The sequence below is a fragment of the Centruroides sculpturatus genome, unplaced genomic scaffold (assembly GCF_000671375.1).
Source record: "Centruroides sculpturatus isolate CEXI.00-Female unplaced genomic scaffold, Cexi_2.0 scaffold301, whole genome shotgun sequence".
NCBI lineage: Eukaryota > Metazoa > Arthropoda > Arachnida > Scorpiones > Buthidae > Centruroides > Centruroides sculpturatus.
Window position 1 is genome coordinate 717,622 of NW_019384595.1, and position 25,586 is coordinate 743,207.

The 25,586-nt window shown below is 28.7% G+C and overlaps 2 protein-coding genes across 2 annotated transcripts in view; both read left to right on the forward strand.

The window, feature by feature from the left end:
- The window catches only part of LOC111624855 (armadillo repeat-containing protein 8-like), a 50,907-nt gene extending 29,025 nt beyond the window's left edge, over nt 1-21,882 (forward strand). The window contains exons 8-16 of the mRNA XM_023367815.1: nt 595-686; nt 3,036-3,260; nt 3,331-3,426; nt 9,093-9,344; nt 16,424-16,666; nt 16,735-16,926; nt 21,435-21,507; nt 21,576-21,669; nt 21,740-21,882. Of these exons, the coding sequence (XP_023223583.1) occupies nt 595-686; nt 3,036-3,260; nt 3,331-3,426; nt 9,093-9,344; nt 16,424-16,666; nt 16,735-16,926; nt 21,435-21,507; nt 21,576-21,669; nt 21,740-21,770 (1,298 nt within the window). The 3' untranslated portion in view covers nt 21,771-21,882. The remainder of the gene's footprint in view (nt 1-594; nt 687-3,035; nt 3,261-3,330; nt 3,427-9,092; nt 9,345-16,423; nt 16,667-16,734; nt 16,927-21,434; nt 21,508-21,575; nt 21,670-21,739) is intronic.
- Nucleotides 21,883-23,282: 1,400 nt separating this feature from the next.
- Nucleotides 23,283-24,395, forward strand: LOC111624856. Its single transcript, XM_023367816.1, has one exon. It carries the CDS (start codon nt 23,283-23,285, stop codon nt 24,393-24,395), a length of 1,113 nt encoding a protein of 370 aa, XP_023223584.1.
- The last annotated feature ends 1,191 nt before the right edge of the window (nt 24,396-25,586 follow it).

Genomic DNA, 25,586 nt, shown 5'->3' on the forward strand with positions numbered 1-25,586 from the left:
TGTTAGTTACCAGTGAGCATAGCATTTACTTTTTGCACCTGTGACATCATTGCTAGCATTCCTAGCACACTTGGCGTGCTCAGAGAATTTACAATGAGCTTGGAGTTTGTTCAAAGACGGCGGCATCCATTACTATGTATACTTTTACGAGCGTGCTAGTATGACGTCAGGCTGTGCTAGGTGTCAGCTCGGCAAGCTTGGAAGCTAGCAAAAAGTAAACGCACCATAATAAATAAAACTTAAGTGTAGTATTGATAAGATAGCTTGCTAGCAGACCTTCAAAAGTTAGGCATTAGTTATTATTACTTAAAAACTTTAATTCCTGAAATTAGTATTCCTGAAGTCAATTTCAGTTAATTGACACTTTACTTTAATTAAAAATCAATATCAATTTAACAAATTGTTTAAAATTGCCTTAAAGCTATATCTTTAACATTTGAGGAATTGATAGGAATAATTCATTTAAATGCTTGACTAGAGATTTAATTTCAGCCAATTTGGTTTGCCTGGAATATATTTGATATAAGAGTTAAACATAATATAATTAGATAAATTTCATTACTTTTTAAATTTATTTAATGAGTTATATGACAGTAATATCAATTTTAATTTCTGATATTTTCAGTATGACATACTTATGCAGAGCAGAAGCTATTAGTCCCAATGATTCAAGAATAGTGTTTAAGGTGATTATTTATTTATTTATAAACATATGCAAGATTAAGAAAATACAAAAAATTCCTGTAAAATTTTCTATAAAATTGCAATATAGTGCTTGTGATTTATTGAGCCTTCATATATATATTTACATACATTTGATTATATATATTTTTTCATAATTAGCATTGATAGTCAGCATTATTAGAAAAACTGAATAAATTCAATGAGTAATGAAATTTATTTCATTAATCACTGAATTTTTTTACATTAAAATAATTAGCTTATAATTTTATTATAATGACTTATTAACATGTATTATAGTATGTAACATGCATGTGTTTTTTGAATGGTTTCAAAAATTAAACATAATGCCAAATATGAAATTTTAGATTTTTTTTTGTAGTTATGATTCTTCCTGAATAAACATTATTGTATACTTTTAAGCTAATTAGCCTATAATTTCTTAATTTTATTATCAGATATTTCAAATTATATTTAATTCCAAATTTAAATGCCATGTTTATGCTGGTATTATATAATGTAAAACATTGATTTTAATACAGTGGTACCTCAGGTTACGAACGCCCCAGCATACGAAATTTTCAGGATACGACATGAAATTCGAACATATTTTTGCTCCACGATACGAACAAAAACTCACCATACGACGTTACATTAGTTCGCANTAATATTTGAAACTTGAATTTAGGTGCATTAGCAGTTCATAGTTTGAAACAAACAAAAATCAGTAATTTTACCAAATTAGTAACAACTAATGATTGAGAATCTTAGTGAAGTACCGAGGGAGGGTTATTTCTATCAAATTGCAAAATCCATGTGGGTGATGCCATGGGTAACAGCTAGTGTGTTTATATTTTTACACTGCTTAAAAAAATGCATTTGTATAATAATAATAATTAGATATTCATTCAAGTGTCTTCCAACTGAATAATGAATCTTAGGAGCTATTGACAAATTTTTGTATTAATTCAAATATATTTAAACAGTTAATATACATTAGCCAGGGTCTTTAATTATTGACAGTTTTAAAATGGTTTGATGATTGAATTTTGAAATAGTAACTTTATATTATAAGAATGGTTAACTTGAATATGAATGTCTGTAAAATTTGCCTTAACAATAATTTTTTTACATAAAAATAATTGTCTGAATTACAAGATTTATTTATATTTTGCTGTATTTTTTCTAATTAAATATATATATATGCCTTGACTCAGGCATTTGACATTTTGAGAACTCACTTTTTCATATATAATACTTTGATACCCCTGAATTGATTTTTTTATGCCAAATCACACATTCATGCATTTTTAGCTGATAAACATTTCAAGCTTTTGTGTAGTAGAATTTACTGCTCAGTTTGGATAATGTAACAGAAAAATCATTTGAAAAATTAATTTGACTTCTGTTTAATCTATATGGTTTAAATAATAATTTACATATTGTAACATATTCACTGAAAAAAAGGGCAAAACTATCATACTTACATTCTTCTGAGTTCTTTGATAGTATTTTTACAAAATCATTTATGTATTATATGTAAATTAAATGTAAATTTTCATTAAGTAAAATTGATTACACTTTCATTTTTTTTAATATCATAGCATTAATCAATATATTTCTAAAGATATTTTTATTAATTTAAAAAATTTGAATTGGGTGTCTTTATTTACAAAAAATTATTTATAAATGACAATATATTAAAAAGATTGATTTTATATATATATATAATAGTGTGTGTGTGTATATATATATATATACACACACACACATACTATTAGATATTTTTATTAATCCACATACTATTAATCCACATACTATTAATAGTAATATCCATATACTATTAATATATATATATTAATAGTATATGGATATATAACATAAAATGAATTGAAATAAATGGAGTTTTATTATTTATTTGAATAAGAAGAATAACTAAAGATGTTTGAATTGAACAATTGTTTTAACAGATCATTGTCTTCAATTTTAATTTTAAACTAAAATCTGTCGAAATATCTGTTACTATTTATTCACTATTACTGTTCTGGAATACAATTTTTGATGACTAACTTTTGTTCCAGGCTTCTTGGTTGCCAAATTTCAAAAATTCTGTTTTAGAAACAATGAAAAAATATCTAATTAAAAACAAACAATTTTTAAAATTTGGTACCACATTTAATTTTGAACTTAATTACCATTCAATGATGATGATTGAAAAGAATACAGATTATAGTATTTTTTAAAATATGATTTAAACTTAAAAGAAATTGAAATTATTATATATAGTAATTGTCCATGTACAATAATTGTAATAATTAATAGTTTTAATTGATTATTTAATGTAATTTCATAAGACGCTCCCCACTTTGGTACGTATGTGCAAGAAAGATCAGTCTCCTGAAGAAAGAGTTGAAGGAGCTGAAACTTTGGCCTACTTGACAGAAGTTGATACTGAACTGCAAAGAGTTGCTAGTATTAGTGATCATTTAATTCCAACTTTAGCAGAATTACTTAAATATCAACCACCTTCAGCTGGTATTGTTGGAACAGGTGCAGTTTCTGCAACAACTATGAAAAAAGTAATTAATTTCAGATTGATTTGTAATGAAATTTAAGTTTGTTTTTAGTTGACATTGAGATTAATTTCAGTTGGAACAAGAAATGAGACTTGAGCAGGAAATGAAACAAGCAGCATTTAAAGCTTTTGCTTCTCTTAGTGCCAATGATGAAGAAATAAGGAAAAAGGTAAACTATATAAAATTTATAAATTTTATTTCTTATTATTGGAAAATATTATTCATTTAGTATTGCTGTAATTTATATTTGTATAATCTAATTTTTCTCACAGAAATTTGAAAAAAATGCAGTAATTTATTAGAAAAAAATCAGTTAAGTGCACTGCTGGCCAAGAAAATGCAACACCATAGAAAGCTTCCATTGTTTCAATATCTATAGTCAATCATGGTGTTGTAGTTTACTTGGCTGGCAATGTATGTTTGGATATAATAATATAGTAATAAATAAATGGAATTTAAGCACCTAAGAATTTCTATGTTCATTACATTGAAGAGAAATATTATAGAAGATTCTAGAATTAGTGAGTTTGCATATGGATATTTTCTGTAGAACTTGACAATAAAAATAGTGTAGCATTGAATATCATAGATAAAGTTTACATATGAGCTTACAATGTTATAAATGTACATTGAAACTAGTAGTCATTTTAAAATAATTAAAAAATTAACACAAGTATTATTTGAATAATAGAAATTTGCTCTAAAAACATTAGAAAAAATTGAGTATATATATGTGACATTGTCACAATGTTAGTCTGCAATTTTAATCATCATTTAATTTAAAAAATCACATGACTTCTGGTCAAGATCAGACATTTATATATAGTTAATTAGGGCCAGTGGCCTAAGCTTTCCATATTTGGTTTTTTATTTTCATCTAACTGCATTCTAAAGAATAATAATGGACAGACGGACAACAGTGGGAATGTAGTCTGCAATCTGAAAATTGCAGCCCAAAATATACTGTATAATTGGGGCTGCATAATATAAAGAATGCATAAATTTTTGTATGCATACTTTCAAGAACTATACCAAAATTTAAGCAAAAGCTAGATTTTAATTCAATATTTCCGTTACAAGTTCCTGTGGATTTTAAGCCTAAAATTTTGACCTTTTTTCCAGCAACTTACATCATACAAGGAACTCTTCTTATTGATATAGACTTCATTACTGGATTTGGATATGCATTTATGTTGATTCTCACACAGTGTAATTTGTACATTTTACAATGGTTTTAAGAGCTTTTAATTTCAACTATTTTGAAGGAAGGATTTTAAACTCACATTTTTAAATTTAGTTTTCATTCAAAAAATTCTTTTAATTTTTAAAATTTGTTTTAAATCTTACCAACTCATAATTTTACCCATCTACAGCATCTTTCTTTGTTTAAAAATTATTATAATGTATCCAATTAATTGCTCAATTTTTAATTTAAATTTGTATTCAATAATCAACTAATATCTGTATATAAAAAATAAGGACTGAAGAGGGGTCATTAATACCCAAAATGCACATCCACATCCAGTAATAAAGTCTATATCAATAAGAATTCCTTGTGTGATGTAAATTACTGGAAAAAAAGCTAAAATTTTAGGCTTAAAAATTCCAAAAAAGCTAGATTATCAAAGTAAAATACATTAAAACTTATAATTATAACTTCATCAATTTAAGATAAATAAATGCAGAAAAAAGTACCAAGATAATTATTAGAGCTTTCTGCTGCAAAATATTTTCCATTGTTGCTTAAAAAATTCTGCATACCATTGTTAAATATCTGATACCAGATTCTCTATTGAATGAGAATTCTACAATATCTTAGATTCTACAAATTAATATATTCAACATAATAGATATGAGGGTGGTTTTTTCAATCTCCAATGGTCCATAAAACAAAGACAAGTGTAAATAACAAAATGAATTTATTACCAAAAGTTAGGTACAAACATGGTTACTTTTCAATATAATCACCAGAAGATTGAGTCATTTGTCTTCTGTGGACGAGCTTTGCAATTCCCTCTTTATAGAATGTTGCTGCCAGTGATTGAGATGGGTCTTAATGTTGTTTTGAAGATTGTCATTAGTCTCAAATTTCTGTCCACCTAGCCATGTTTTCAGTTCAGGAAAGGTTGAAGTCTTCACACATTAAAGGTGTGAAGATTTCCACCAAGCTTGGAACTTTTAAACACCCAGCGTACAGCCCCAATTTAGTGCTGAGCAACTTCCACTTCTTTCCTGAACTAAAAATTGGCTAGGCAGAGGTTTGAGACTAATGTCTATTTTCAAAACAACATTAAGGCCCATCTTAATCACTGGCAGCAACATTTTATGAAGAAGGGATTTCAAGCTCGTCCACAGATAGACAAATGTCTCAATCTTCACTGTGATAATCTCAAAAAGTAAACATGTTCACTGGAAAAGTAAACTATCACTGGAAAATACATGTTTCATGTGAGATAAACAATAAAAGTACATTGAAATCATAAATTTTCCATGTCAATTGGTTTTCCTCATCAGTCATTTTTTCCCGAAGTCCTGCCAAAAACAATAGATTGAGAATCCACTGTATATCCAAATGAGTGATATAATGAGGGGCTACTGAACTTACAATATTTGGAAAGATTTTAATTGAAAGCAATAACTTAGTACCATATTTAAAAATTTCATAAACATGGTATTTAATTTAAAAATAGAAACTACATAAAAATATTTGTTTACATTTTGTGAGAGTAGCCTGGGGTACAGGGTAGGTCTATTACGCCTGTATCACTTATTAGGCACAGATTAACCGAAATCTGTCTCCTTAGTTTCGGATCGAGGGATCCGATCTTAAAAAGTTCTTATAGGAGGGCGATAACCGCTAGTTGATCCGAACTGCGAAGTTCAGATGCTCGTCAGAACTGACACCAGTTTGTCAATTAAATTCCGCGGACAAACACGCGTATGAGATCTGATTCGGACACACAGTTAAGAGACATTTTAATTAAAACGAAATAATAAATTTAATAAAACAAGAAAATAAACTCATACAAATTGGGGATAAACGAGAGACAGAACTACTACAATAATATACAAATCGAACGATAGCTATGCTTATCTTATACCTAATTCGCGATCGAGAGAGAGAGCTCACAAAATCATTATAAAACATACGACCTGTTTAGTTGTCGTTCATCGTCTTCTCTGTATGCAAGTTCATTTACTTCTTCATATAGGAGATCACTATGTGCACAAAATCAAAGTATAATTTCTGCGTGCAGACTCTAGACTTATTCTGTATGTGACTCGTCTAAGGACGTCGGTCATCAGGAGGGAAACGTATGTGGAGTTTGGACGCTTTCAGATCTGTCGCTGAACTCTCCGAATTCTGACAAGTTCCCTGTATATCTTCAGAATACCGACCAATCATCGGCCAGTAACTCTTTCGTGAGAATGGATGAAAGGGGAATGAATGAGGGGTAATCATTTCCCATCTGAGCAGGATTTTAACCAGATAAGGGAAAGTCAGAGGATGTTCTCTTCTGTGAAAGGAAGTAACATCTGTTATCTGTTTTTTCCCAACCTAAAACAGTATTTTCCTCACCAAAAATGAAGTAATATTTGGTGACAATATTTAACAAAATTAATAAAATATTAATTTAGACCCAGGGGCCTTTCGGGTCTCACAATTTTCTAGCACTAGATAAATTTTGTTAAGTTATTAAAAATATTGATGATAAATATTGAATATCTATCAAATATTCTAATTAATATAAGAAATATAAGTGATAAACAATTATGAATAAACATTCACTTAAATGGGCTAGTTTATCAGTTTTTCAAATACAGTAGAGCGTTGTTTATCCGAATCAGTTGGGGACTGGGGTTGTTCGGATAACTTATTTTTCAGATAACCGATTATGTACGAAAAAATATATTAACCTATCCCATGTTGAAATTTTTCTCCATTGCGTGTCGCTTTGCATTGAATTTTCGACGATGTTAAGCCTAATGTAAACTTTTTAAAATAATAATCGTGACTATTGTATCGTTAAAAATTATTTCTTTATTTTTTACAAACAAAATAAATATATTGAAAAATATAAAAACAAAAAAAAAATTATAGTATAGAAGTTAATCTAGTATCAAAAATGTTCGATTCAGCATGACACACAGTCCTCAGAAAAACATTACACAAAAGTGCCAGTGCTGCCAGATAAAACACGCACACCAACAAAAATAATACTAGAGTAGCCCAAGATATAGCCAAAAATTGTAGCACCACAGCACTAGTGAAAATTTAAATTTGCCGACTGGAATGCTTTCGGTTAACCGACGTTTCGGATAACCAGCTTTCAGATAAACAATGCTCTACTGTAATACAGTATATTGATATACACAATTGCCACAATTAAACAGAAAAAAAATCTGAAAACAAATTTAATTCAGTTTTGTACTCTAGCAAGCATCATATGATTTTTAAAATTTACACACATACTACATACATACAACACTGTTTAAATCTAATATATGTATTGTTATTATTAATTTTAAATCAGTAGTAGTACTTTTTGTCAACTGTTTCAATTTTCAAAACATATGCCAAAGTATTTGAAATTACAGTAATTATAAAGTAAAATTATTTATAAAAATAATTAAATGTATTAAACAGGAAGATATCTTTAATATATAATAATCTAATATTATCAAATTAATATATTAATTCATAATTTAAAATTCTGTGAAGAAANTTCCACTGTTGGTTGTCTGTCTTCCTGTCTGTCTTTAATCTCGAGAACGATATTACTGAAATGCTTTGTACTATTACTGAAATGCTTTGTAAAGTCAAGACCAAATGTAAAAAGCTCAAGGAAGGAGGCTTCAATTAATTATATACATTAGAGCGTCGTTTATCCTAATCAATTGTGGACTGAGGTTCAGCTAACTTATTTTTCGGATAACCGATTATGTACGAAAAAATATATTAACCTATCCCATGTTGAAATTTTTCTCCATTGCGTGTCGCTTTGCATTGAATTTTCGACGATGTTAAGCCTAATGTAAACTTTTTAAAATAATAATCGTGACTATTGTATCGTTAAAAATTATTTCTTTATTTTTTACAAACAAAATAAATATATTGAAAAATATAAAAACAAAAAAAAAATTATAGTATAGAAGTTAATCTAGTATCAAAAATGTTCGATTCAGCATGACACACAGTCCTCAGAAAAACATTACACAAAAGTGCCAGTGCTGCCAGATAAAACACGCACACCAACAAAAAAAATATTAGAGTAGCCCAAGATATAGCCAAAAATTGTAGCACCACAGCACTAGTGAAAATTTAAATTTGCCGACTGGAATGCTTTCGGTTAACCGACGTTTCGGATAACCAGCTTTCAGATAAACAATGCTCTACTGTAATACAGTATATTGATATACACAATTGCCACAATTAAACAGAAAAAAAATCTGAAAACAAATTTAATTCAGTTTTGTACTCTAGCAAGCATCATATGATTTTTAAAATTTACACACATACTACATACATACAACACTGTTTAAATCTAATATATGTATTGTTATTATTAATTTTAAATCAGTAGTAGTACTTTTTGTCAACTGTTTCAATTTTCAAAACATATGCCAAAGTATTTGAAATTACAGTAATTATAAAGTAAAATTATTTATAAAAATAATTAAATGTATTAAACAGGAAGATATCTTTAATATATAATAATCTAATATTATCAAATTAATATATTAATTCATAATTTAAAATTCTGTGAAGAAAAATTCTGTAAACTACGAAGAATCCAAATACATTTATTCTATAATTTTTAATTTTCTTTGTAGATAATTGAAACAGACTTCTTAATGGAGCATGTGGTTACCGTTTTATCAGATCCTAATCCACGTCTTCGATTAGCTGCTGTGAGATGCCTGCACAGTCTTTCTAGATCTGTTCAACAGCTTCGAACAACATTTCAAGATCATGCTGTATGGAGACCTCTTATGAAGTTGCTACACAATGCTCCTGATGATATTTTAACTGTTGCATCGAGTACTTTATGTAATCTTCTTCTGGAATTTTCCCCCAGCAAGGAGGTACCGTATTATGTATGTTTATTATGATTTTGTAATTTTATTATACATAATTATAAATTTCAATAGAATAATTAAAATTTTTGAACTAATCTAGTTTGAATTATCATGTCATGTTAAAGGTCTAATTATAAAGAGAAAATATTAGTTGTATAATTATCAAATACATTTATTTAAATGTAGGTTTGAAAAAATTATAGGTTTTAAATTAAAGTAAAATATTTTATTATTATATATTAAGATTAAAATTAAATATTCTAATAATTNAATACAATATAAATGAAATAAAATAAAACAAAAAGAATAGAATAAATTTAATGAGGCTCTTTTACTAAACTCTGAAGGATTTAATGATATTTTAACCTTGTTATTAATAATGAGCAGATGTTTAGAAATGACAAAAATGTAAATTTGTTTCAAAATTCTAATTTTAGATCTGTTGTTACACTCTAAGTGTAGATTTGTTCAAAAAAGCCTTTATATCTTTTTCACAAGCCCAATTCCTAACTACTTGGGTTATATATGGTAGCACATTTATATTTATTACTATTTTCTTACTAGATCTCAAAGTAGACTGTATAAAAGAGAAATATTCATTGTTTTTTTAAGTGATTACATAGATACCTGATTTTAATCTAGTGTTCAATTGTTCCTTATTACAGTGTAAATTGGTCATGACTGTTGGTTGATCTAAATTTTGTAGGATGCTTTCAGATACAGGAATAACTAGATGAATATTTTATAAAGAAAAATTAAGAAGGAAATTCTTACAGAATGTTAATAGCTTAGCAACCTATTTTATAATATCAAACTTCAAATTTTCTTTCCGAATATCTTTTGTATGTTTTATTTTGTCATGCTTGCACTCTTGTAATATCAGTTTTCATTTTTAATCCTACATCTTGGCAGTTCTGACCTGCAACATCTGGGTCAAATTTGTTTATATATTATCTACATAAACCTTGTTTATAAACAGGACTTGTTATACTGGTGTAGTTTCAAATTAGCAAAAATAGGAAAACTTAGTCAAAAACTACCAGTGTAATAAGTCCTATTTACAAACTAAGTCTATGTAGCTAAATATTTCAAATTTCTTTACATATAAAGGATATAGAGGCATAAATAATTATTCTGAGTGAAATATTGACGTATCATCCAAATAGTCACTGATCTGGGAATGATCGTCATCCTCATGTTAGCCACTCATGGTTTGAGGTAATCCACAAGTATTTCTGAAGTCTGTGTGTTCACTAATCTTTTTAATCCAGATTGGTCATTGCATAAAACTTTTTCAATTGAATAAGGTTTGAGGAACTAAGGGTTAAGCTTTGGTCTAGAGCCCAGTTGTGATCGTTTTTTAAACATTTTTGATAATTCTTCTTCAGTATGTTGTTTTATTTTTTCTTCTGTAATCATTTTCAAATTCTCAAACTCAAAGTACTTAATGCAATAAATATCTCTAAAATCATTAAGAGTTTATATTAAATTATTTCATTTACAGTAGACTCCCCTATAAAACGGGTCATATAGTTCGGATTCCTATATGACAGCGAAAAAATTGTGACCGTATTCATATAAACACACTAAAAAAAAACTTATAATTCGGTAAAACATCATTGCCGACTCGTGTCGTGACAGAATTGGTCGAATCTAGACCAATAGCAGAAAATGCACAAACCATTGAGTTTAAACGAGCAGTGGACCTACTAAAAACCATTTATTATTTAACGGCCATAAAAATTATATTTATATTAATGATGTCTCCAAAGTTCAGCAAAGTTTTTGCAGAAAAATAATTTATCAGGAAGCACGCGAGTGCCATTCAATGCGCCGCTCCGCGACAAAAACAAGCTTAAGCAATGGTGTAGTTGAACAGTGCACACTCGGTAAGTAATCCTACAATTTTTTGTTTCTAGCATAGTTTATATGGAGTATTCCCAAAAAATTATATGTATTTTGGAAATGTTGAGTTGAATTAGTCTAGAATCGATTAATTGTATGGAAGAAAACCTTTCAAACAGCTGTAGTCTGTAAACTGCATACATGCTGGGCTGTGATTGGCTCATGTATTTAAGGACTCATAGAAAATGAATTTCATAAAAACCGGAACATATCTACCGTGTTATAGGGGGTCAACTGTATATTGTATTAGTATTGTCTTTTAGTTACATTTTTCCAATCTGGTCTAATATGTATTGTGGCATGCACTAACTGGTGTTTCAAAAATATTCTAAAAATTCCAATTTGTATTCGATATTTTGATGTTTGAAATGCTGTAGATGTCTTGTATTGAGTCTAAAGCATTACAGTAATATAAAATAATTAAAATCATGACTGCTAGTTGAGGAAACTTTTTATCATATTTACTCTAATATAAGACGATCTCACATATATGATGAGGTGTGACTTTAAAGATCAAAATAGAGAAAATTAGATTTATTAATACAATTCTAATTTTATTTTGTTTCATAACAAATAAAATATCAAATGTGTGTAAATGCACACATTGTCCTACAAAAATTTCTGGCATTTTAAACTTCAAGGGGAAAACTTGTAAAATTGACAACATAATTTATTCATGTAAAGCTGGACAATTGGGAACCTTTTTTGCCAACTCTTAACAGTCTAGTCTAATTCACTCTTTGTTGATTACACTTATGAGTTTCTTCGAATTTCCAAATAATCATCTGTTTTCATGTGGGAATGAATTAAAACTTATATCGGATTTCCGTGTAATTTTGGAATTCAATTCAAAAGCTTTGCTTTTCCTATTGCTATTCATTTTTACTCCTGACAATACACAAGAATGATTCAAATGACCCAGATAAAATACTTTTGTTTTTAAACATGGGAAGGTGAGAATCTGGTAAAATATGTGAATACATAGTTTAAAAAATTATACAAAAATGAAAAGAATCCTTCGCTTGCGCATATAGGATGACCTAGGTTTTTGAAGCAGTGAAAAATGGATAAAAATATCGTCTTATATGCAAGTAAATATGGTATTTATTTGGTGCCAAGTTTCAAATTGGTTGTTCAAAAAAATAAATCTAATATTAATGATAAACTGTTTACAGTTACCTGATAATTTGTGCTATAATCTCTCAGGTTTTTCCAGTTTTCAAAGATTGATTTTCTATAGAGAATAAAAAAAAATATTTTAAGAATTCATAAAAATGGAAGAATGAAAAACATTGTATTTCAAATTTTTTTTGAAGAATTTCTTAAATGTTAAGAAGTTCCAGAATTCCTGTCATCAAATGATTTATTACTATTTTTATTGTTGGCTATGATAGCTATGACATTGTATAAATANGGACCTACTAAAAACCATTTATTATTTAACGGCCATAAAAATTATATTTATATTAATGATGTCTCCAAAGTTCAGCAAAGTTTTTGCAGAAAAATAATTTATCAGGAAGCACGCGAGTGCCATTCAATGCGCCGCTCCGCGACAAAAACAAGCTTAAGCAATGGTGTAGTTGAACAGTGCACACTCGGTAAGTAATCCTACAATTTTTTGTTTCTAGCATAGTTTATATGGAGTATTCCCAAAAAATTATATGTATTTTGGAAATGTTGAGTTGAATTAGTCTAGAATCGATTAATTGTATGGAAGAAAACCTTTCAAACAGCTGTAGTCTGTAAACTGCATACATGCTGGGCTGTGATTGGCTCATGTATTTAAGGACTCATAGAAAATGAATTTCATAAAAACCGGAACATATCTACCGTGTTATAGGGGGTCAACTGTATATTGTATTAGTATTGTCTTTTAGTTACATTTTTCCAATCTGGTCTAATATGTATTGTGGCATGCACTAACTGGTGTTTCAAAAATATTCTAAAAATTCCAATTTGTATTCGATATTTTGATGTTTGAAATGCTGTAGATGTCTTGTATTGAGTCTAAAGCATTACAGTAATATAAAATAATTAAAATCATGACTGCTAGTTGAGGAAACTTTTTATCATATTTACTCTAATATAAGACGATCTCACATATATGATGAGGTGTGACTTTAAAGATCAAAATAGAGAAAATTAGATTTATTAATACAATTCTAATTTTATTTTGTTTCATAACAAATAAAATATCAAATGTGTGTAAATGCACACATTGTCCTACAAAAATTTCTGGCATTTTAAACTTCAAGGGGAAAACTTGTAAAATTGACAACATAATTTATTCATGTAAAGCTGGACAATTGGGAACCTTTTTTGCCAACTCTTAACAGTCTAGTCTAATTCACTCTTTGTTGATTACACTTATGAGTTTCTTCGAATTTCCAAATAATCATCTGTTTTCATGTGGGAATGAATTAAAACTTATATCGGATTTCCGTGTAATTTTGGAATTCAATTCAAAAGCTTTGCTTTTCCTATTGCTATTCATTTTTACTCCTGACAATACACAAGAATGATTCAAATGACCCAGATAAAATACTTTTGTTTTTAAACATGGGAAGGTGAGAATCTGGTAAAATATGTGAATACATAGTTTAAAAAATTATACAAAAATGAAAAGAATCCTTCGCTTGCGCATATAGGATGACCTAGGTTTTTGAAGCAGTGAAAAATGGATAAAAATATCGTCTTATATGCAAGTAAATATGGTATTTATTTGGTGCCAAGTTTCAAATTGGTTGTTCAAAAAAATAAATCTAATATTAATGATAAACTGTTTACAGTTACCTGATAATTTGTGCTATAATCTCTCAGGTTTTTCCAGTTTTCAAAGATTGATTTTCTATAGAGAATAAAAAAAAATATTTTAAGAATTCATAAAAATGGAAGAATGAAAAACATTGTATTTCAAATTTTTTTTGAAGAATTTCTTAAATGTTAAGAAGTTCCAGAATTCCTGTCATCAAATGATTTATTACTATTTTTATTGTTGGCTATGATAGCTATGACATTGTATAAATAATATAAAGTCATTGTCTGTGTTTTTAATGTAAGAATTAGGACTCCTAGTCCTAAATGTTTGAGAAATATTAAAATAAATATCATTGATAAAATATAATAGAAAATAACTTTACTAAAATCATAATGATGTCTTGGAAAAAAAAGCAATAAAATATTTTGGAAGCATAATTTATAGAACAGGCACTGCCATAAAAGAATGAATTAAATATACAGGGTTTCCATGCACCTGGAAAGTCAGGGATTTTCATTAGTGTTTGGAAAAAGTCATGGAAAATCAGGGAATCTGTCTGCTTAGCTGCCTTGTTGATTTTGTTTGCAGAATATGGCTGACCAATTGTAGCCATCTGCATGCAGCAAGAAGTAATACTGCAACTTTTATTATGAATGTAGCAGAATCCATTTTTCTGTCGAAACATTTTTAGAGGCTTTTTTGTGCTTAACTGCTTTCCTTATCTGATATCATCAAAACTATCTTCCAAAAACACTGAAAATTTTTGTGGTGCTTACTGCTGAACCTTGCACAATTGCATATAATGAATTAATTTTAATTTTATGCGTGTAATAAGTCTTACTTATTGTTCTATTGTATTGTAAGACTATATTTTAAAATCACTCAAAATCAGAACTTTAAATCACATCAAATTGTTTAATTTTTTAAACATTTTGTTTTGATGTTTTTTAGTTAATACAAAGGTTTACTTTTACTGACAGTTGCAGGCCACTTTTAAAACTAACATTAATTAATCGTTTATGTGAAGAAGAATTATAAAATGCAACACTGATGAGAGCATTGCAAAATTCTGGGGATCAAACAGTCCGTGATATAATATACTTCCAGATCAACCAGCATTTTTAAATTTTAAACATTTTGAGATTTTAAAAATGCTTTATCCTCAATTTGAGGTAAGGTGTCAATGAATTTATTTTAAAAAATGAGAACAAAGTGTGAAAATTGATAAATATTTGTAATTTGTTGGTATTATTTATCATTTTTTATTTTAATAATTTTACATTGATCATATCTGTAGTAATACTGTAGTATGTTATAGTTTTGAATATCAACTAGGTAGCCTGATCATTTTTTNATGAGAACAAAGTGTGAAAATTGATAAATATTTGTAATTTGTTGGTATTATTTATCATTTTTTATTTTAATAATTTTACATTGATCATATCTGTAGTAATACTGTAGTATGTTATAGTTTTGAATATCAACTAGGTAGCCTGATCATTTTTTCATATGGGAAAAAATGCTTTATTTGAAAATATTTAAATTTACCTTTTTGTTTAAAAACAGTTGCCCTTTTTGTTGAAAGATTGGTTTTAAAATTACATGTTTCTAAGTCAAGAGTTCATCTTTTTAAGTGCAGTACAGTACTATTTGTGTATCAGAGAATACTGTTTGTTGATTTTATGCTTCCTCATGTTTGCTAGATTTACATACAAATAATAATGATAAATGACGATAAAATAGAAAAAAGCTCATGTTTTGTTTGTAAATTGCTTATTTTTTCATTATGTTGAAGTTGTGGATTTTATCAAACATTTTTCTACAGGATGCATGTACCATACTTTTTTGCACAGTCTGGAACATATCAACTGTGCAAAAAGAGGGATAGATGTATTTGATGTTCACAGTAAGTAAAATGCTGTTTCATTATGTTGATATCGATTCAATACTGTAAGAAATGAGAAGGTCGGGGAATTTGGACAAAGTTGGTCAGGGAAAGTCAGGGAATTCAAAATAAAAATTTGAGTAGGAATCCTGAATATACTAAATCATTTTTTGTGAAAGAAAATGTATGTGTGTGTATATATATATAAATTACATATCTTAACATTTACTTTGACGTACAGTACAATATATAAATGATTCCACTTGGTACAGAGATGATGTACCAAGTGGAANTTTTTCTCATCATAGTGAGTATAAATGTATTTTTTAAGATGATCTGATTTTAATATTTTGAGAATTCTTATTAATTTTTTTATTTCCATTTATATTCATAGCCACTTTATACTACTATGCATTTATTTTAATATATAAAAAGTATATATGCTGTACCTATATTTCATTTATAGAATGATGGCTTTAATTATTATTTAATAAGATTTAGTATATTATTAAATTCTGCTGTAATCTGTTACAGCCAATTCTAGAATGTGGAGTAGTAGAATTATTGTGCAGTCTAACAAAACAGGAAGATCCAGCATTAAGGTTAAATGGAGTTTGGGCATTGATGAATATGGCATTTCAAGCTGATCAAAAAATAAAATCACAGATTCTCACTACATTAGGTACAGACCAAATTTTCCACTTGCTTACTGATCCAGATGTCAATGTTCTAATGAAAACACTTGGTCTTTTACGGAATTTACTTTCTACAAAACCTGTATGTTTGTTTTATTATAATTATTATTTTACAATGATATGAAATTATTCATAAATCATAATTTTTAGCATATAGATCACATAATGGGACTTCATGGTAATCAGATAATGCAGGCAATCATTCTTATATTGGAAGGTGATCATACAACTGAAGTGAAAGAACAAGCTCTGTGTATCTTAGCTAATATTGCCGACGGAGATTCTGCAAAAGATTTTATCATGTCTAATGAAGATGTTTTAAAGAAATTAACAACTTATATGGTATGGGTATTTTTGTTGTATTGAATGCTTTCTTATATGCAGATATTAATACTCACAGGAAATATAAGTTTTTATTCATTTTTGGAGTAAAAAATTAAAATATTTATAGATTCATATTTACAGTTTGAGCAGACTTAATTTTTTTTAATACAGAGGTTTCATAATTAAAGTTTCCATTTTGAAAAGCTGTAACTGGCAAACTATATAATGGAATAACTTCAAATTTAACATAAAGATGTGTTCAGTGATGGAATTTTATTTGGTGCAGAAAAGTAAATTAGTTCTGAAAATTGCTGCTATAGTACTACACCACTTTAGTAATAATTAAAAAGCATCACTAAATGTTTGGTTGTAGGGACATCTAAAACAAGTTTATTGCAAACAAATAGCCAACTTGGCAGACCTCAAGACCAGCATTACACATCATTTTGAGAGAAACTCTATTTTTTGTGGTTGAGCATGCTGTTTCGCAATTTCAGCATATCACAACAAAAGTGTCACAACATATCAAACATGTTATTCTGTAACCACAGATGATATGTGTTTCATTTATTTTGTGACACTTTTTATTTACTGCTAAAGTGTTGCAGTGTCATATATCACACTAGTGGCAATTTTCAGAACTAATATTTTTTCTCTGCTAAATAAAATTACATCACTGAACACATCATTTTAAATTTGAAGTCATTCTGCTATATAGTTATATCTTTTCAAAATGTAAACTGTAATTGTCTGTCAACATTCTGTATTAAGAATTTTAAGTAACAGTAACATAACTATGCATAACAGTAGCCCCTTGTTTTATTGTGTGTCATTATATCACTCATTTAGATGCAGCACATGTGCTTTTTATTTTTTCCTTATCTTTGTCTTTAAAATATAAAATCACTTTAGCCAATAATTTTTTAAAAATTGGTTGCTGTCATTGAATTTCTATTGGCAAATAAATATTAATTTATTCCAATCTTTGAAACTACTGTTGTATGAAATACAACCCATAAAAAGCAAGTCAGCATGGAGATTGAAAATAGAGTTAATTATCTATCCACTAATTTTTATAATGCCATCTAACATATTGCTCATTTGATTTGGCTTAATGCATGATATTGAGGAGCTACTGTACAATAAATATAAAAATTAAATCTTGTATAAAATAAGGGAATGAGTAAAAAATATCTGCATCTGACCCTAGAATTTATTTTAATCAAATTACAGAAAATACAAATAGATACTTTTTTGATATAATCACCCAGCTTTTCAACACACTGTCCAGCTGTCAACAAGCTTTCATGTTCCCTGATTAAAAAATATTTTTGGCTGATGCTATAACACCTTAAAATGAAGTTTTTGGAGTCTCAGCAGTGTGGGCAGCAGTGTCCAACACAACATTGAGGTGCTGGATCATCCTTCCTATAGTCTTGATCTTGGCCCATTAGGCTATCAAATGTTTGGTCCCCTAAAAGAAACTCTGAGGATGGAGATTTATATCTGATGAAGAGTTGAAGACAGTGGTGTATCTGTGGCTCAGTTCAGCAAAAAAACATTTTTTAATGAGAGAATTTGAAAGCTTGTTTGTTGACAGCTTGTCAGTGTATTATTCATCTTTATGGAGTTGTTTTACATAACTGCTTTTAATGAAATGGGACTCTGCATTGAAATTTAGATATAACTAATTATTGATTTCTCACCTATTCTGCTGCTTATATGTTACACACAAGCTTGAACATTCCATTTCTGGAAAAATAATGAGTGAAAATGTGATATTTTCCATTGAGATTTCCATGCAGACATGATTTAAGAGCAACAGTATCCACAAACATTCTCAAAATTTAGCTCTTAGCAAATGCAGTTTCTATAAAACGTATGCTTTCAACATCATTGGCTACACATATGATGCATTTTCAATTTACATTAAATTAAAAAAAATTCAATTCAATTCTTTATTGTATGAACCTTAGTTTGTTACAAGAGGGTTAAAGTATTACATAAAAAACTGAAGTTAGTATAATATAACAGCTTAGTACTACAGAGTAAGCACGATAATAATCATTTTTACACACATTATGTGAATCTGAGATCAGTAAAATTTAACAAATTAATTAAATAGCTTAGTACAGGATAACACAAAATAAAATGCACAAAAATAATAATTTTTTTGAAAAACATTATAACTTTCCAGGATTTAAATCTTCTCAAATATTTTTTCGTATTTGTTTCAAATTTGATACAGTGAAAGAACACATTCCCAAGTTTTATACGTTTGCATACTACAGTTAAAAGAAATTCATATCTGTTAGGATGACTGAAAAACTGATTAGTTTCATGCTGCATATCTTCGTGTTTGAGTTTTCTTTCTTTTTTTCTATTACTTGTATGTATTAATTTTAAAATCTATTTGAAATATAATAACTAAAAGAATAAAATAGAATAGACCAGGACTGTCCAACCTTTTTGTTTCTCTGGGCCACATTGGAAGATGTCTTCCAATGTGGCCCAGAGAAACAAAAAGGTTTGGGCCACAAGTATATATAATATACTTGTGGCCCAAAACTCCATGACATCTTCCAGTATACTTGTATATTTAAGGATTAATATGTCTAGATTATAGTAATAAGTGTTAAATTTTTATCATGAAAAAGAATATTTTAAAAAATTACTTTTACAGACACTTTCAATTTTTACTTAGAAATACAGTTGTACAGTACCTCAGGATACGAACTCTTCAGCATACAAAATTTTCAGGATACAACATGAAATTCAAACATATTTTTGCTTCATTGTATGAACAAAAATCACCATATGACATTACATTAGTTCGCAGCGCAACTGCCATGATCATGTGTTCCTTCTGTTCATCGGTCTCAGTCCATATGTTTCGTTATGGAAGGATCTCGCTCGATAAAGGAAATCTTGAGGTATTATCAGAAAGTGACTGATTTTATTGAAAAGAAACATCTCGAAAAGGTTTACACTGGCCGTATTGCTGCTCAGTTTAATGACATTTGCCTAAATCATTTTAGAAACATTTTAAAAAGTAGGCAAAGTCAAACCTCTTTGGATAGATATTTTACCAAGTGACCTCTATCCAGTGAAAGTGCTGGTGGAAGTGAAGGAAAGAAACCAAAAAGCAGTGAATAAAAAGTTTTAAAAAATATATAAAAACAGAAAAGATAAAAAAATTAGTGTTAAGTTATTTTTAAATTATTGTTACATTATGTTATGTAAGTTAAATTTTAGTATCATTTTCCTTCTCCTTCTCCACCACCGGTTTACACCTCCATCGTCCTCTATCCCCGAAGGTAAAGTGCAAATAAAACTACATTTTTTTTTTATCAGTTATTATTCTATTGTGGTTATTTATACATTTACAACTACAAAATGCTAGTGTTTCCCTTACTAAAGTTATTTTTTTTCAATGTACTACTTAGCTTTGAGTGCTTTTTTTGTGTTGGAATGGATTATTTGGTTTTACATGTAATCATATGGGGAAAAATTATTCACCTTATGACATTTTCACGATACGATCCCAGTTTAGGAATGGATTAATTTCGTATCCTGAGATACTACTATAGATAAATTCATTTATTATAAAGGAGACAAACAAAAACTTATTTGAAAAACACAAATATTTTTTATTTGGGTCTAAAATGACAAAACACCATTTTAAAGTGCATTTTTTTTCAACTAATATATTTATAAATGGCTACTTTTTGAGCTACATATTAATGTGCCAAATGATAGTTTTTACGCCAAACTAAAAAAAGGGGTAGCCAACTTTGGCACAAAGTACCCAAATCATGCAACACTGGAAGGAATACTAAATAAAGCTGGAGTTGGTACTCAAAAGATTATAGACCCAAATGCGGGGAAAGGAGACAAAGGACAAAAGATAAAGAAGTGAGGAAGGTTGGAAAATTAAGGGTCCATATTTGCATAACAGAAAGTCTATTTAACCTTTCTCACTACTTTTTATCTTTTGGCCTTTCTCTCCTTTCTCCGAATTTGGGTCTATAATTTTTTGAGTCAACTTTATTTAGTATTTCTTCCTCAGTCACACATTTCCAAATATTTGAAATATTTCCTTTCCACTCAAAAATAAAATATGTATAAAGGTTTACGGTGTTGTGAAGCTTCTTTTTTTGAGTTTATGCTGTTGAAATAAATAAATAAAATTAAAAATTTGTCAGGTTTGTTTATACGTTTATTTGGCAGCATTGGGCTGCATGTGGCCCACGGGCTGTGGATTAGACAGCCCTGGAATAGACTATTTTATTACTTACTTCTGCTTAGATTTCTGATATTTGATAAATTGATATAATATAACTATTTCTGTAAGTCTTCTCAAACAATATAAATTATGATTTTAATACATCAACTGTAACTTTTTCTGTAATAATAAATAAAACATATGTTATTTGTATTTGATAATGATCTATCAAAATATAAATAATTAATACTTTTTATTTAAATTACATTTAATCTGAAATTTCATTGATATCTGTTTTTAGATGCATTCTAATGTCAAGTTACAAATTTCTGCAACATTTTGCATATGTAACTTATCCTGGAATGAAGAAGAAGGTCAGTAATTAATTTCATAACATTAACGAATAAATTTATAGAATACTAAAAATAAATTTTTAATGCAGGAGCTTTAGAGAGACAGGCCAAATTAAGAGATTTGGGAGTTCAAAAGTTACTACAGCAATTGCTTACAACGACAGATACAACTTTATTTGATAAGTAAGTATTAAATTATATTATTTTTATTGTAATAAATTACAAAATTTATTATAAATCACTTACTTTACAGAGTGAAGACTGCTCTTCAACAATTTACCTGACTTGTATTTTTACCAACAATGTGTGTAAAATATTATCTTTTTTGTATATTAATTTTTTAATGATATTTTAATTCCTATTCATTCTAGAACTTTCATTTATCAAATAAAAAATATTTGAAATGAAATTTGTGTATTGTTTTTTATTACACAAATATTAAACCAATAACAAAATTTTAGTTATAAAGTTTATCAAGAGAGAAATAAATTTAAACATATTGAAATTCCACGGAAAATTTATAGAAAATAATTAATTTTAAAATTTAAAGTAGGATTTAAAAATTCTTTGATATGGTTTGATATATTAAATTTTATTTTAATAAAATTAAATATATTATAAATATTAAAAAAAAGTCAAGTTTTTCAAATAGTTTTAATTTTAAATTGTAATCTTTGTATTAAGAGGTTGTAAAGAAGAAAATTTTTAAAAATCATATATTGATTATTATACTCACAATTTTATTGAAAATTGATTAGCATTCCTAGTAGATAACTATTTTAAGATTAGATGATATACAATTAAATATTGCTTAAAAATTATCAAAGCTTTATATTTTGAAATGTAATTGCTATTAACTTATGAGATGAAAAATAGCACAAATAATGCAATTAATAATACAGTAGCCTCTTGTTATATTGCATAGGTTGGGTTACAAATCGATTATATCACAGGGGTGATATGTATATGTATGTATCTTTGTGTTTATCCATCTATTTTGTCTATTTTCAATCTCCATCCTGACTTGCCCTTTGGTTGGTTGTAAGCTTCAAGAATTGGAATAAGATATTTATTGCCAGTATAATTTCAATGGCAACCAAATTTTTTAAAAATTATAGGCTAAAGTGCTTTAAATTATGTTTGATGACTTGCTGGATTTTTAATTTTTACAGCTATGGCAAAAAATAGTTTTGAGAGTGGAAACGAATTTTATAGAAAACAATTTGTAAATGCTAACACTTAGTGATATCATAGTATACTTGCTTACTGGAGAATAAAATCAATAAAAATAAAAACCATTCAACTATCCAGCAAAATTCTTTAATAATTTAAAAACGTTTTCAAACGCATTAAGCGTTCATCGTCAGTTATTTCTCCATTTGAAATGTGAAATTTGAAAAATTATGCAATGGAAAATCTAAATAACAGTTATGTAAAAAAAAAAAAAATTAAAAGTTAACGCGTTACAAACAAAAGTGCTATATACAAATTTTCATGTGCTCAATAAACAATAATAATAATAAAATAATAACAAATAAATAAATAATTCTATCAACGATCATCCTAAGCCTGATTGGGCCTTTTATAAAAATCTATGCCAATTCGTCGCAAAAAGATTTCCAAGCGGACGAGTAAAGCATTTTTGTTAGAATCTCTCTCCCTCTCGGCATATAATCTTGTTTTCCATCTGCAATAATCTTGCTCAGTTAAATTCATATCCTTTATGAGCGTCTCCATGCTTTTGTGCTCTGAGAGATTTTTTATTTGCTAATGTTAATAATGCTACCAAATACCACATGCAGATTTTGGAATTAGCAGATTTGATTTGTCATACATCTTTCTTTGAATTCGAAAATAATACTTATCTACAGGGGCGGGGAGTACCGATGGGTAGCTCCATGTCGTCTGTCCTCTGCGAATTAGTACTTCGTAATCTAGAAAACAGTATCATCCCTTCCTTACAACAAGATATATTAATATATGCAAGATATGTTGATGATGTATTTATCTTGTGGAAGGATAATCGCAACATCAAGCATTTTGTAGATCAGATAAACAGTAACCCGTATGGTTTAACCTTGGAATTGGAACAACAAGGGAGTAATAGCGTTAATTTCTTGGATCTGACTATAACATGCATAAAAGGGGAAGTCCAAACCAATATTTATCATAAACCGACATCTATACCCATCATTATCCCCAAGAATTCAGCGGATCTGGAGCATATAAAAATGGCGGTGTTTCGATCTTGGATAAGGAGAGCACACACACATTGCATAAATGCTTGCGATACTGTTAAGGAGTTACAATTTATACGAAGAACTGCCGCGCAACATGGTTACGGGAGAAGAAGAATAGAGACTCTCATTAAGAAAGATAATAATCTTATAAGGAGGCAAAAACAAAACCACCAAAAAGAAAAAATGGTCCTCGATTATATACCTTTCCTTAAACCGATTATCAAGAGGGTATCCAAAAGTAAGAACTTGCAGATAGTTTATCGACGTAATCCCACTATATACAGAATGTTAAGGAATGACAAGGGGGATTACGAACGCAACTCCTTAACAGGAATATACTCGATACCGCTAAGGGACCACAGATTCAACTCTAACTTAGTATATATAGGCGCAACTTTGAGGAATTTGAAAAAAAGAATCAATGAGCATAAGCTTTCAGTGAACAAAACAGTTGACAGCACGGTCCTTGCTGCTTATGCTAAACAACAAGGCATTACTGTTTTCTGGGACCAGGCCTCTATAATAAAAGCCACCAGATCTAGACACACGGTAAAATATCTCGAAAAGTTGGAAATCCACAAGGCACAGAAGAGCGCGCAATGTATCAACTTTAGGGATGCCGATGGGCTTTCGTCCGCTTGGAAATCTTTTTGCAACGAATTGGCATAGATTTTTATAAAAGGCCCAATCAGGCTTAGGATGATCGTTGACAGATTTATTTATTTATTTGTTATTATTTTATTATTATTATTGTTTATTGAGCACACGAAAATTTGTATATAGCACTTTCGTTTGTAACGCGTTAACTTTTAATTTTTTTTTTTTTTTACATAACCGTTATTTAGATTTTCCATTGCGTAATTTTTCAAATTTCACATTTCAAATGGAGTAATAACTGACGATGAATGCTTAATGCGTTTGAAAACGTTTTTAAATTATTAAAGAATTTTGCTGGATAGTTGAATGGTTTTTATTTTTATTGACTTAGTGATATCTTTACTAAGTCGGACACCTCAAGATACGACCACTCCCTCTTCCTTTAACCACCAAAAGGTACCACTTCAAATTCATTTCTTTATCATTAAGGGTGACTGGATCCTATTCAGGTGTTACAGATGTCAAGAAAATTCGAAAAACTCCACGTGGCCAGACCGTCCTGGCAAGGCGCAAATCCACGACAAAACTCCCAGTGTTCAGGGACTGAAACTGCTTGGCCACTAGTGGGACGTCTTTATTTTTCTTCAAATAATGAACTGATAGAAAACTAGTGTCACAGTATATTAAAGCCATCAAGCTTGTGATATAGAAGACGCTGATCAAATAATAATAATTTCTTAATATGTTAGTATTTTTCTTTATTTTTTGTGAACGTCACAATATCCACAGATTTACACGGTGGCCACACTATCTATGCTGACACTTCAAACGCTCATAATTTCTGATCATTGCATCTTTAAAAATTCTGTTTTATCTAAAAGTTTGTTTTTGATGTAGAATCATAATATGCAGTAAAAAAATGGGAAACTTTACTAGACTAATTAAAGCTTCCCGTTACTTTATTGCATCAGTCAGATTTCGAACTGTATATCATACAGTTTCAAAAATGATTGTAGACATTTATGAGTGCTTTTACATTACGTTGGTGTGTATAAAGTCTTGTCCATGTTTTGACCCACTGCTGTTCTTCCAGACTGCATTACAGTGCTTTGGAACTCAAAATTTCTTTCATTGTCCAGTGTAATTTTTTATGTTTGTATATTCATTATTTTGTATTTTCTATACTTTTTAGAATTATATTGGTTAGATTCTAATGTTGTGTTATATTTTTTAAATAAGTATTGGTATATTTAGAAGGTCACA